We start from the raw sequence: 15279 nt of genomic DNA on the forward strand, positions 1-15279 counted from the left end.
ACATTGTAAACAAAACAAAAATAAAAAAAAAATATATACTTTTCTTTTCACGCTGTCACCACAGCAGTGAAGTGTTACTATGAGGAGTACAATGGCTGGCTGCTCTGAAAATCACGGTCACCAGCAACTGTCTCTGATCACCGCCACAGCAGTACAATGTCACCAGACCAGTATTGATAATCAGTGTCCCCAATCACTGCTATCCACTCACAGTGTCCCTAATCCCTGCTGCACCAGTCATATTGTCCCCAATCACCACACCAGTTACAGTGTCCCTGATCACTGCTACACCAGTTACAGTGTCCTTGATCATTGCCACACCAGTTACAGTGTCCTTGATCACTGCCATACCAGTTACAGTGTCCCTGATCACTGCCATACCAGTTAGTGTCCCTGATCACTGCCACACCAGTCTCTGTCACCAGACCAGTGTAATTCAGAAGCAGTGTTCCTGATCTCCATTACACAAGTCCCACTATCACCAGACCAGTGCAGCCAGCAGCAGTTTTCCTGATCACTGCCACGCCATTGCAGGGTTGCCTCTGCCTGTTCTAACCTTGGCCTGTTTGACCAAGTTTCTGCTTACTGCCTAGACCGATCCTTTGCCTCTTTGCTGACCATGTCTCTGCGTGCGCCTGAACTGACCCATCTGCATGTCCGACTATGTCCCTGTGAGACACCAGTCCCAGCCATCCCCTGTAGACAACTGCACTCCTAGAACCACAGGGACTCTTTTGTTCTTTTCTTTAGCCTCCTGTACTTCCTGGCCAGTAAACATGCCATTCATGGAGGTAGGCTCGGCTTGCTTGGCTCATAAGAACTAGAATTGCTTTATGCTATGCTGCACTAAGCTATATTCCAAAGAGAGGTGACAAATACAGTATTTTGGTTTTGATACAATTAGTTGATTTGTTTGAAACTTACACACAATCCACAATGTCCAGTATATAATCAGTCCAAAAAGGCTCACACATGTGGTATCGCCATACCACAGTAGTGGTAGTACAATGTGGTTTAGGCCATATACGCATGCCGTACGTGAGCAATATCTTATTAAATCGACAACTTTGTGTAAGATAAAAAAAAAGAAGTTTCATTTTCATTCCGCATTTTCCCGTTTTGGAGATCACTCCCTGGGTGGGAGACGGAAGGTGCATGCTGAAACATACTGTCCAGGATAGGACCGAGGGAGGCCCGAACCTGACAGAGAGAAGGACACAGCAGCAAGGAAGCTGCAGAATAAAGGACACTTAGCAAGAGGTACAGTATTGTGTGCATGAGCACTGGGACTGTGGGTTTGAAGATCAGGAGGACCGAGGCAGGAGGCCTGAGCCACAGGGCCGATAAGAGCCAGGAGGCTTAAGTACAGTTTATGTTTCGTTTGATGGTGAAAACCCCGGCAAGGGGTTACTGATGTGTATGAAGTTTCTTTTCACTTATTTAGTAAAAAGTGGGCTGCCATGCCCTAAAACACAGTGTGGACTGGCTCAACTCATTGGAAAATGCAAATACTACTTGAGCTTATTAATCACCTTCTCAATATATATACTTATACAAACACACACACACACACACATATTAGGTGCTTACATTTATATTTCAGAATTGGGAAATGTTCCATAATCTCCGCCATTCATGCCCACCCTAAACACCATCCTCTATCCTGAGCCTCCATGTACGGAGAAATCTGGTGAGCTTGGGTGGGACTGGAGGAAAGGATGGGAGTGCACACTGGACTACAGCTGACGTGTAGAAGTAATAGGATAACTGTACAGACCTTGTATCATTTCTATGTTAAAATCAACAAGCTGCAGTATAAAAAGCAAAATGGGATTTTTTTTGTTATTCACCATAAGATCCCTTTCTTGGAGTTCACTGACAGACACAGCATCTTCTATTCTCGACCATAGGGTTATATCGCTAAAGGAAGGGATTTTATGGTGAGATACACTTGAATTGCCTGAACCACATCCAGGCCGTGCAGAGTGAATTCCTTAGGATGCGAGGACAATGTCCTCTTTCAAATGAAAGGCAGAGACCACCTTCAGGAGAAAAGAAGGGTAATGGGCGGAGAACCACCTTGTCCTTGTGAACAAACAAAAATGGAGTTGGCATCCTTGTCCTGCAGATCTCTAACACGCTGCAAAAAGAAGTGACCGCTACTAAAATGGCCACCTTCTGGGACAACGTAAGCAAGGGAATCTCCTTAATATTCTCAAAAGGAGGTAGCTGAACAGAAAGAACCAGATCAGATCCCAAGGCAGCAACAGGGAGCACACAGATCAAAGAGTGTGTGGCTAGGGGACGTTGAAAGAAAACAGCCAGAGCAGAAAACTGGCACTTGATGGTACTTAAGACCAACTTCTTCTCAAATGTCCCATTGCAGAAAGGCCAATATCCTAGCCACCAAGAAGGAACACGAATGAGCACCTGCAGCCTCACACACAACAAGATATAAACCTTCCAGGTCCAATAGTATATCTTCCTGGAAGTAGACTTTCGTGCTTTCAGCATGGTACAGATGACTGACTCAGACAATCCCCTGTCCTTTAGAATCTGGCTTTCAATAGCCAAGCCATTAAAACCAGTGACTTTAAAGCAGGGTGAAAGATCAATCCTTGAGACAGAAGATCTGTCTTGAGCGACAGATGACATGGGGCGTCTGCAACTAACTGCACCATGTCAACATACCAGGGGCAGCAGGGCTTATCCGGAGCCACCAGAGTGACTGCAATGACTTTGGCCTCTATCCTTCACAGCAGGAGGGGTACAAGCTTGAGAGGTGGGAACGTATATATGGGATGAAACTGACTCCACGACGTCTTCAGAGCATCCATTGTGTCCTCCAAAGGGGATCCCTCGTCCTGGCTATCAATCTCAGCACCCTTCCTGTTGAACTGAGACGCTAGGAGTTCCATGTCCAGTGTGCCCCACCGGAGACCAATCTGATGAAACACGTTGGGATGCAGGAACCACTCGCCTTGGTCCAACGTTTGACAGCTGAGGTAATCTGCCTGCCAATGGTCCACACCAGGGATGTGCCTGGCAGAGAGTGCCAACACATGACACTCCACCCATCTGAGGATGCAGGAGGCCTCTAATGATGCTGCCACACTCCTTGTCCCACTTTGGTGATTGACATAGGCCACTTCTGTGGCACTGACCAACTGGATCTGGACAGTGTGCGCTCGAAGACGCTCCATCCACTGCTCCAGGTAAAGCCCGATTGCCCAAAGTTCCAGGACACTGATTGATAACCGAGACTTGTCCAGAAACAATGGGCTGAGCTCGCTCCCAGCATCCTTCCCCAGCCGGACAGGCTGGCATATGTTGTGATCACTGTCCAATACAAGGGAAGAAAAGATTTCCCCTCATGAAGGACAGTAGGTTTGAGCCACCAAAGTAGCGACATCCTGGTCTTTTGAGCCAGGTGAATCTGGGAGTCCAAGGAGTTGGGGGACTTGTCCCATTTGGACAGGATTTCCTTCTAAAGGGTCCTTGTATAGAACTGAGCATACAGAACCACCTCAAAGGCAGATACCATCAGTTCCAGGACCTGCATGCAACAGCAAAGGGAGGACCACCTGTGGGACAGCAACAGCCAAACCGCTGACTGAAGCTTCTGGACTTTGACCAGTGGAAGAAGCACCTTGGCCAACTCCCTGTCCAGAACCAGGCCCAGATAGTCCAGCGTCCTTGGTTGGGATCAGAGGGGATTTCTGGAAATTCAAGAGCCAGCAAGAGCTCCTGCAAGGTGCTGATTGTGATCGCCATGTCGTCCTCCAAAGCAGAGAGAGACTGCTTTCAAAAGCAGGTAGTCCAGATAACCAATCTCGGCAATCTCCCACTGTCTCAGCAAAGCTAGAACTGGAGCAAGCACCTTGGTGAAAACCCAAGGAGCGGAGCCAAGATTAATGGGTAGCGCCACAAACTGACAATGCTCCTCTCCCATCATGAAACAGAGGGAGCGCTGGTGCCCGGCAGGCATCCTTGATATCGATCGATGCCAGGAAATCCCCTTGGTGAAAAGAGGCCACCATGGACCGAATGGACTCAATCCAGAACTTCTGCACTTGCAGGAAACAGTTCAGAGCCTTGAGATCCAGGATCGGGCGAAAAGCATCCTTCCTTTTTCGGAACCATAAACAGGTTAGAATAGAACCCCCAAAAATGTTCCACATCTGGAACCAGGACACTCACCCCTTGACACAGCAAGTCCTGCACAGCCCCATACAAGCTGTGGTTGTACCCACACAGGTTCAACTTGTGGACCTACTTGTCAAAAATCAGGGAGATCCACGGGGCCGCAATCCAGCAAAGAAGACCCCCCCACCTTGGACACAAGCAAGGAGGACTTGTTCACAGACTATACAGACTTGGCAGTCTAGGGGGCTTGGTACCTCCTGTGGGGGCCTTGAAGGGCTTGGGACCCTTGTCTGCAGATCCAGGAGAACGAAAAAGCTATTTGTGCACAGAAAGAGGGATCGCACTTGTGTCGCAGCTCCTTACCCCTTCTGGACTGTGGAAGAAAGGTACTCTTTCCCCAGGTAAGAATCTTGATGATGTCATCCAGGCTAGCCACAAAGAGGCGATCACCCTGGAAAGGCAAATCCATTAAAGCCTTTTTCTGAGGTCTGGTCCGCGACAAGCATTTGAGCCACAGCACATGTCGAAGCACCACTGCTGAAGCAGAGGGCTTGGAGTGCAAAGGGGCCATATCCAAGGACGCATCACACACAAACTTAAGACCCTGGACCAGCTGGTCTGCCAATATTACGTAAGCCGGGAGAACTTGCTCCCCACCCAGGCTGTTTCAAAGGAGTTTGGTCCAATCCGTAAGGGTCTGAGACACCAGGGCAGTGGCTAAAGCCAGCAGAAGAGCGGAGCCAACAATAGAGAACATCGTGCATATGACCGATTCTGCCTGTCTGCTGGGTCCTTAAAGGACATAGACTCCTCCACCGGTATCAAAGTGGCCTTATTCAGCCTGGAAATAGGACGGTCCATGGCAGGCGGTGTGGTTCACTCCTTCAGAAGAGATTCCTCGAAAAACCGCTTCGGGACCACAAAAGGTCTCTTAGGACGTTCCCAATCTTTGTATAAAAAGTAAGGAAGATAAGGGAACTCTCTCACCATGCAAGGCGGCTTGGGCATACCAAAGAAGACAGACACATCCGCAGTCGCCCCAGAGACATCCTATATCTTTAAGGTTTCTCGCACTGACGTAATAAGTGCTTCCACTAGCGCCTTTTCATGCGCAACAGCAGAGGATTCATCCTCACTATCCGAAATATTGGGGATCTCATCAGCAGGACCTGCGAGCAGGACCATGCCCACAGCAGCAGAGCTGGACTCATGATCCGACAAGGCCAATGAAACCAGAGAGGGCGGGGGTCGCTTCTTGCTTGCCTTATGCCCCAACGCCACCTCTACCTGGGAAACAAATTATTCCAGGACTGCCGTCAGCATGTCAATTAGAACAGAGGACCCTAAGGCATCCACGCCTCGAGGAGGGGATCAGGTAGGGAGACTTAATACTGAGATCAGGAGAGGAGACTCAATACTGAGACTCCATTTCCAACAGGGACCCACAGAGAAGGCACTGCCAGGGAAGCCCATTAGTCGCAAGGGAACCCCCAAAAGGACACCTCACACCAGACCAGCAGACAGGAGGAATACCCCACCAGAACTCACCACACCAGGCAAAAGCAGAGAGGCCAGCAGCCCCACAGCAGGAGATCCAGACTGAAGAATAATAAGGAGCACACACTGTGGTCAGGAAGCCCCGGAACAGCTGTCCTGATGAATAGAAGCGGCCGGAGGGAGCTGGGAGGCCATCACACAGCTAGGAGAAAATGGTTACCATATCCCCACCCACCAAAGCCCCGTGAACAACATAGAGCCAGATACCAAAAAAACAGCCGCTGCTTGGCTCACAGAGAAGCTGCCAAAGAAGGAACCAGTGCCAGATCTCAAAGACATGGCCACTGTAGCCCCTCCTGAAACCCAGGCAGAGCAGGCCTATAGAAGCACACAGGAGAGCTGAAAGAAAATGGTCACCAGAAAGAACTTAGGAAAAAGGCGCTTAAAAAAACAACTAAACAAAAGCCCGCCAAGCCCGAGGAGGCAAGCAATGCCCCAAGCCCCACACATCAGAATAGGCCCAGTGGGGGGAAATCAGAGGGGGGACACAGCCAGCAGGGACAAGGACAAGGTGTCAGGCAGGGGGGAGGCAAACAACGCAGGGCCGACCATCCCAAGAGGAGCACCGTGACTGGAAGGGAAGGGGGGGGGGAACTACTTACCGGATGAGGGAAGCTGCGGGTACGCTCCATATACACAATACCACCTCTCCACCGAAGTGCGGGGGCTGTTGGCCAGGAAGACACTGTGATGTGGAACTCTACAGCCCAGTCATATGCCCCCATCGCGTGATGTTTAACTCGCTGGCTACCTGATTGGGGCTTTGTTGTTGGCTACCCAGCACGTTGCTAAGGTCTACACTTGCTCGCTGGCCAGGCTGGGGTGACCACTGGATCTATATTATCCAGCACATCGCCCAAGCACGCAGGTCCAACCACAGGGAGCTAGGTCACTAGGCAGAAATAACTGGATTGTCTACGTAGAGAGGGGGTTTATATCATCCAGCGCTGCCCACAGGCGGTGCCAAGTTTCATTTTTCTGCCTAGTGCCCTACTTCTGTAGGTGGCGATATAACCTTATCGTCAAGAATAGAAGATGCTGTGTCTGTCAATGAACAAAAGAGAAAACATGATTTTTGTATTCACTGTAAAATCCGCTTCTTTAAGTTCATTAATGAACTATGACCACCAATCCACCTGACTAATTAACATCCGCAATGAAAGAAGCAGCCGGCCATCCATCCTCTAGCAGCGTGCAGCCTCCTTCAGATCTCATAGTGGAGCTGACCAGGTCTCTATCCCTGCCACATGTTTCCCTTAATGAACTACAAATACCGACAGCTTTTATGGCTGATGGCTTGTGGTTCTCAATGCATTACCAGGGCGCTAGGGAGCCCAGCAAAAAGAAAAAAGTGTTTTTTTGTTTTTTTTTTGAAAGATGAACTTATCCAAATTGAGTAGGTATTCTGATTGTATTGGGTTATACTGCAGCCTTTAAGAGGAGTTTGACACTGACAAAGCAAACACATTGGAAAGCCAGATATAATCCTTTCCACTCCCAGCATGCCTCAGTTTTGTTGAAAACCAGTATCCAAAAAGGGATCCAGGAACAGTAGTTATTCTGATATGGCTGGGATGTCCAAAATCCTGTCCAACTGAGGTATGTACAATGCAACAAACAAAATGAAAACAGGCCCACATATAAAACAGAATAGAAGAGGGCAGCTTACAATTCAAAGACCTGACTGAAGAACTTTATGTCCATGGCTAGCATCAGAAGGGACCTGAACAACCACCTTGTAAAACAGAGAATATGTGAACAGAGGACCAGGTGGCAGCCTTGCAAAATTGGAAAGCAGTTGCTGGCTGCTTAAAGGTGCAGTAGGAATTCACTGACCTAGTAGAGCGCGCCTGGACAGGAAAAGGAGGAACTTTGCTCTTACAACCAAAAGCTTGAATAATAGGCTAAGCCACAGGAAAATGGTGGAATATGTTTCTGATAAGCAGTAATTACAAAAATGGTCCGCTATTATCAGGGCTTTATTTCTTATAAATGGGTGCAGGAACTCAACCATCACCCCCAACCATACCCCTCCAAATGGCCAAATTGCAATAATAGCGGCAGGGTCTTAAATACCAGGAATGCTTTATGTAAAGCAGGGGTAGGCAAACTTTGAGAGGTGGAGATCTACGTGGACAACATGGAAGACAGCAAAGATCATCAGGGTGCCACGCCCTTTTTATTTTTATTTATAGACATTAACTAGCAAGCAGAGGTCAGTAGTGGGTAGGGCAGTGTACAGAGGTCAATAAGATGTATTGCAGTGCAAAGAGGTCAGTAGGTTGTAGGGCAGTGTTCAGGGATCAGTAGGGCAGATGATAGAGATGAGCAGGACAGGGATTAGCATGGCACACAATAGGGTATCAACAGGGCAAAGGACAGATGGTCAAAAAGACCCTGTAAAGGGGGGGGGGGTCAGAAAGGCACAATACAGAGGAGTCAGGAGGGCCTAGTATGGGGGGGCAGCAGAGCCTGGTACAGATAGGTCTGGAAGACACGGTATTGGAGGGTTTCAGGAGGGCATCGCATGGGGGGTGAAGGAGGCACAGTCCAGAGGGTCAGTAAGGCACAGTACTGGGAGTTAAGAAGACATAGTCCTGGGGATCAGTAGAACACACTACAGGGGGGGCTGGAAGGCATGGTACTGGGGGTCAGGAGGGCAGACTACAGAAGTGACAGGAGTACGTTATTGTGGGTCATGAGGGCACTCTACAGAGGAATGAGGGGGATATGATGCTGGAGGTCAGGAGGGCACTTAAGTGGTTTCCTAATGCTGATGTGCTGATCCCCGCCAGCCCTCCTCTCTTATCACATGATGTCACCCATAAGTGGAGAGAAGGGCCGGCGTGGACCAGCACACTGCACTCAGGGGGATAAGAGTCCGAACCTGCACGAGCACTGCACATGCCTCCACTACCTAGGACTCAAGTTCACTGCTTCTCTGCTTGAGAGCTCAGGCAAGATGCTTGAGCTCATCTCTGCTCTGCCACTCGGGGGGGGGGGGGGGGGGGAGCATGCAAGGGCCGGCAGGGCGTTGAATGTTATCTACCTGTTAACTGCCGGCGGTTGACAGGTAGATCACGATCAACAGGTTGCCATTGATGTAGAGAGTGCAGATATCAGGAGTACACTACATACAAAGTGCAGAGTACAGGTGTGTACTAGATACAGAATGCAGGGTTAAGGAGTGTAAATTTCAACGGCCACTTTACAACCATAAATGTCTCAAACAATGGGAGGTCAGCAGTCTTTGAAATAATGTTGCAAAGGCAGGGAAGCATGGGGATTACTAAATCAGACTGACCCTCATTTCTCAAGACCTGAGCTTCAACAGTCATACTGTTAAAGCCAGCGCCAATGAAGCAGTATGCTAGACTGGACTTTGGGACAGGAGATGTAATCAGTCTATATGGGAGAGCCCAAGTGGAGCATGCCAGAAACTTGAGCATTTTGAAGTACCACATTTGCCTGGGCCAGTACAGAGGAATGATAAGCTCCAGAATGCCCTCCATCTTAATCCTGAATAAATACGGAAGGAATTTCAAAGGAGGAAAGTCATAGATCAGGATATACTGATCACATGGAGCCATCTCAGCATATATTGCTTCCGGTAGAGAATCTCTGCATCTGGAGATAAACCTGTCCAGTTTGTTGTTGAACCTGAACAGGAGGTCCACATCCAGTGTCCCCAAGCAGAGACAGAGGCCCTGGAATAACTGCCATATAAAGAGACCACGCTCCGTAATCCAGACTGTTGACTAAGGTAGTCTGCTTTCTAACTGCCCATGCCTGCCATGTGAACCACGGACAAAGCTGGAAAGTGGTGTTCTGCACAGAATCCTTACTACCTCTTGTTGCAGGAAGATTTCTGGTTCCTTCTTCATGGTTAATGTGACATTGTCTGACTGGATCCTGATCAGATGACCCTCCAGTCAGGGTGTCCAGCATTGCAGGGACAGCAAAAACGCTCTAAATTCCAAAATGTTGATCGGGAATGAGATTCTTGTATCGTTCAAATTCAATAGTCAGCATACTATTGATGTTAGTTACCAGGTATGTATCTCGGGCATTTTTTGAATATTGGTACCATATTAGCTTTCTGCCAGTCTGCTGGTAGCATTCTGGTTAGTAAGCGGTCATTAAAGATTAGGAATAATGGTCTAGCAATGACCTGGCTAAGTTCTTTGAGGACTCTTAATGTGAACAAATCACCAGGACCAGATGGCTTACACCTAAGTTTTTCAAGTCTTTTAAGAACACTGGCTTTAGTTAGCCTCAAAGGTGCCCTCCTTGCTGTGTTGCTAACACTATCGTCTTGTCTATCATACCCCTCCTTTTCCATGGTAAAGACTGAGGAGAATGTATTTATTATAGTTGCCTTCTCCCTGTCACTGGTAACCGACTTCCCTTGAATATCCTTTATGGGGCCAATATGCTTTGACTATGCCTTTTTACCATTTTTATATTAACAATTGGGGGGGGGGGGAATTCTTTTACTCTCCTGCTCCTCTGTGTGTCGCGTGGTCTATTTTCGCTGCCCTGATCATGCCCTTACATTTCTTATTGCATTCTTTTTAGTGCTGGAATGCTGATGGTTTCTTCTCGACCTATATATTTTAAATGTCAGTTTTTTTCTCTTAAACTGGCTAATGCCATAAATTTTTAAATATTATTAAAGCACTCTCACTTTTCCTCCAAGTTTTTTGTTTCCAGAATATAGCCCTTTTAATGTCGGAAGTATGGAGCACAGTTTAGTAAAGTTAGCTCTCTTGAAATTCAATGTTCTTATCCTACCTCGCTGTTTCCCAAGTTATCCCCTACTTCCACATCTGCTATCAGCTCTGGGTTGCTTGTAATTAGTAGGTCAAGCAGATATTTCTAGTTGGGGCACCCACCAACTGCCAAGTCTTACAGGATTGAGCAGTTCCATCTGCCCGGTTAATATCTGGATAATTGAAGTCCTTCAAAATAAACATTGCCCTGCTTCTCTGCCATTTCTAACCGTGCAAGATCAGTCTCATACTTTAGGTTAGGTGGCCAGTAACATATACCCACTATTAATTTCCCTTGTGTTTCTTCCCTTTCATGCTTCAGTCACAAGGATTCCACCTCCTCCCTTGCCCCATTAGTAATGCCGTCCCTCGTGTTCACCAATATATTTCTCTTGATGCACAACCCTGCCCCTCTTCCACCTACCCTGTACCTTCTATACAGGGAGCACCCCAGGACAGTCACGTGTGCTGTCCAACCAGGTCTCTGACTCCCACCGAGTCAACAACCTCCTCATGTATCAATAATTCCAGGTACTCCATTTTGTTCACCAAACTACTGTAGTATTTGTGAACATGCCTTTTAGTTTTGTATGGCAACATATTATTTTATCTGTTTGTTCTGAGCAGGATTCTGTCAGCCCAGATGCATTGGTTTTAGGTACTCCAGCTTCCTCTGATCCCTCCCTCCATCACCTAGTTTAAAAGGTCCTCTAATTTTCTGCCCATCCTCGACCCCAACAGAGCTGCACGCTCCCCATTTAGGTGCAGTTTGTCCCTGCTATAGAGACAGTATCTGACTAAAAAGTTAGCCCAGTTCTCCAGGAACCCAAATCCCTCCTTCCTGCACCAGCTCCTAAGCCACTTATTAAATTTCCCTAAGCTCCTGCTGCCTCTCTGGTGTGGCTCAAGAGAAAAGAAATCAATGGATCCACGATGGGAGAAGACCACTTCTACAAGTGATCAAGCACATACTGATCAGTATTGGGAGGAGAAACTATTGGAAGTAGAAAGTAATTGTCCCGTCAGCACACAGAACAGGTTGAAGTAATGAGTCAATTAGAAACATTTTGACAGGCTTTGGTCAGGACTGGTAACATTACTAATGAAATTCACTGGCTTTCCCATAGACGTAATCTGCATAGCCACAATAAGGGCCCATATAATCTCTTTGAGCTTAAGAGTCACTTTAGTTGACTGAGGCTCCTCAGGAATAAAATCATCTATTAAGGAGTTCTGAACTTCCAATTCAGAGAGAACTTTTGCAGCTGAAGGCACTGAAACAGCTACAGGTATGTCAGAAACTGAGTCTGAAGTGGAGGCAGTAGAATCATGCTTTTTGCCCTTTGTTCTGATTTAGCAATCATATCAGCAACACAGCCCAATAATTCCTGCATGGTTGCTTAAAACGCCTCCCTCGATACAGCAGATGAGGGGCCACATCTACAGGAGCTATAGTGGACTCCAAAGAAAGAATTACTCAAGTAGAGGACACCATTTCAGACCATCAGTGTTAGGTCTTCTTGGAAGAACAGTGCAAGCCTCCCTGAAACTGTCCATTAATCGTGAGCTGAAGCTACCCAATGCAGCAGGACTGCTCCCTCTGTGTTTGGGATCTAGCATATTGTATAATTTAAACAGGAACAGTATAATCGTAAACACCAGTTAACACCTTGGTTGACAGAGCCCAGAGCCCAAGGGTACAATCCTGGGTAGCCCAACAATCGTCAATACATCTGGGTTTGGGTACAGCTAACAATGGCAGCACTGAGGATTAGCCAATCTGCATAGCTAAAAAGCAAGTCAAGCTCAGCAGCTTGTAGAGTCTTGACTTAAGAAACTGAATAAAGGAAAAAGGCTAGTAAAAAAAAAAAAAGAAAATGCGTCCATCCTCCTAGGATACTAGTAAAAAACTGAGGCATGCTGGGAGTTGAAGGGGTTATACCTAGCAGGCCAATGGCTTGTTTGTCAGTGTCCTATTCCTCCAGGTTTTGCCTTTAGTTATACTTTAATGAATCCCCACAGCACAATGCAGCTCCCTCCTTTATATCACAGAGATCCTCTGAGGGAACTTCAGCTAGTAATGCCCAACTAAACCTAAACCCCAGGACTTCAGACACTTTGCAAAATCAGCTGGATTACTATAGGTTAAGGCCAACTAAGGAGCATGGACTTATCTTTAACTTACACATTTTTACTGATTGCACAACTATTACTATACTTCCAGAGCTCCAATGCTGGGTCTTCTGGTTTCAGCTCCTGCAGCTACAGAGTAGCATGCAACCACTTTGCTTGCCCCTCCCCTCTTCCTGTCCAATCACACAGTGATTTGTATTATGTGAACCCATTCCGAAAATACAAAGCCTTCTATGAATAGCAGATGGGAGGGGTGGCCAGAGATGCTCTGTATAAGGAGACAGCTACTCTCCTGTAGAGCGCCGGGAGAGTAGTAATAGCTAAATCCATGAGGTGGTATGTGCCTTGTTGCATTTAACTTCTAGTAAGCCAGCACATTTTACAAAGTGGCTGAATTCCTGCAGTTTGGCTTTAATGTCCTCCTGGCATGGGAATACTGTGAATTTACAGTGGGGGTTGGGTTGTTGAAGTTGAAAGGGTCACTATCCCCCAGCTTCAATAATTTTATTAAATATACACTTAGATTTTATGATAATGTAGACTTCATTGCAAAATGTTATGATAAAGAATTAGGTTATTATTTTCACTACGATTATTTACTAATAAAGGCTCCATGCCGTCACAATCTTAAATATCATTCATTTGGCCTCAAACCTGATTTAAATGAGCATAAAATCAATAATTTTTTTTTTATTTCTATATATTCTAAGTATCCTTTAGCCTTGCAAATTCATTCTCTTTATCACGACTTTTATTAAGCTAGATTTCCAGTACATAATCTTTGTCACTCAAAAAAACAACATATACAATTTTATATGGAAATTTAAAATATGCAAGACTGATACCCTTACCTCCAACCACACTCTGGCCAAGTGCAGACATAAGGCTTCTCCCCTGTGTGCCGCCGAAAGTGCGCCTTAAGGTGTGAACTTTTGGTATACATTTTGTTACAGCCAGGGTGACTACACTTATGAACTCTGATCACAGCTGGTGTTCCCTTTTGTATCTTCTGCTGTCCTTCACTCACAAATACTCCTCCTATAGTCAAGGGTCGGACTGCCACTGGCAAGGGGGCAATTCTAACATACTTTTGGTCCCCAGGAGAGGTAGGCCCTGGGATTGGAGCCAATGACAGGCTTTGGCCTTGTACACTGATTACAAGCTGTGTAAGGTGTACATCACCTGTAGGGCTCTGTGCCAACGAAGCAGCACCAGGCATGGGCATAGGCTGGATCTGAAGTATAACAGGAATACTGCCTGTTGCAGAAGGTGAACTGGCTGACGCATCTGGTATCTCTGGAGTTGGCACATCCTCAGTTGACTGAGATGGGCCAGTAGTCTGAGTTACTTGCTCATTTGTCATGCAGCCCTGCAGCCACGTGCCAGCAATGGGCTGCTTTTCAGCCAGTTCTTCTCTAATTAGATCCATGTTCTCTTTTAAAAACTCCTCAATTTCTTCAAGTGTAGGAGAGAAGTCCCCAGAAATCTGAGCACAAAAGTCTGGGAGTTTTAATTGTGTCAATGAAGTGGTTTCCTTCGAATCCTCTACCGCTCTCACCAACTGGGACAAAAGAATTTCTTCTACCTCTTTAAGGCCACCTCCATCTTCACCATTCTCTTCTATGGCGACAGCTGCATTATTAAACTGTTCTTCCAAGGATGGAGAGGAGCTGGCTTTGTTTTCAAGAAGGGTGACCAATGATACCTCACTAGAATGAGGTACTGCCATGTTGTGTTCACTAGGCGAAGCAGAACTTGAAAGAAGATCAGAGGCAGAAAGAGGTTCACTGCAATTTAAAGAAACCATTTTTCTTCCTTTTGAGGATCTCTGTACCCCTAGATATGATGGGGTACAGGTGCTGATAAATATGGAATTGGCTCCCAGATATCACTTCAATGATCTGTAAAGGGACAAGAACTAATCAGAATACCTAATAAGTAGCATTAAGGAAAATATATATAGTTTACTTAAAATCTCAACAAATAATCCCTTACCGGATTGGAGAATACAATGCCAATACAAAATTGTAACCAAATATGCCTACTGCCAAAAACAAGCAATTAAATCGGTAGTAAACCGCATCAAAAACAAGGTAAAAGGCATAAAGTGCTAGTATGCATACTAGCACATTATGGTAGACTTACCTTGAAACAAAGCCCTCCCGCGAAGCGCTGTCACAGCTCCCCAGGGCTTCCATCTTCACTCGCTATTCCTTAAAGGTTCACGAACTCTGGCCAACTGACTGGCCGAGCCTCGATGACATCATGCATGCGCGTGAGTCTCGGGCCATGGCACATTGCTCCGAAGGAACGTTCCTTCAGAGCGAATCCACCGGCTATCAAAAAGAGCTAATATCTCCTATATGGTTCACGGTTAGAAGATTAATTTTACCTACAGGTAAGCTTTATAATAAGCTTTCCTGTAGGTAAAATTATTAAAAGAGTTTACTACCACTTTAACTTGGAGTCTTAACGTTTATAACAAGGCAATTTAAAAACATGTGCAGCACATCTCTTTACTACATGCAAATGTCCCCAAGTTTTAATCCTTTAAAAATTCTGCTAGAAATACACTCTTAAAGCTGGCTATAGATGGATCAAATCTTGGTCAGTTCAGCAATCCATCTATGAGCTGGCTGGTTGTACCATCGATCGACTTGGGTACAACCAG

The 15279-nt window shown here is 46.4% G+C and overlaps 1 protein-coding gene across 2 annotated transcripts in view; it reads right to left on the reverse strand.

Annotated features, from left to right (window-relative positions):
- The window catches only part of LOC149455361 (Krueppel-like factor 15), a 41488-nt gene that overhangs the window by 1405 nt on the left and 24804 nt on the right, over positions 1–15279 (reverse strand). For both annotated transcript variants that reach the window (XM_089686342.1, XM_089686341.1), the window contains exon 2: positions 13460–14509. In XM_089686342.1, the coding sequence (XP_089542468.1) occupies positions 13460–14415 (956 nt within the window). In that variant the 5' untranslated portion in view covers positions 14416–14509. The remainder of the gene's footprint in view (positions 1–13459; positions 14510–15279) is intronic.

The sequence above is a fragment of the Staurois parvus genome, unplaced genomic scaffold, assembly GCF_062004578.1.
Source record: "Staurois parvus isolate SC_StPar_1 unplaced genomic scaffold, SC_StPar_1.0 ptg000395l, whole genome shotgun sequence".
In the NCBI taxonomy this organism is placed as follows: domain Eukaryota; kingdom Metazoa; phylum Chordata; class Amphibia; order Anura; family Ranidae; genus Staurois; species Staurois parvus.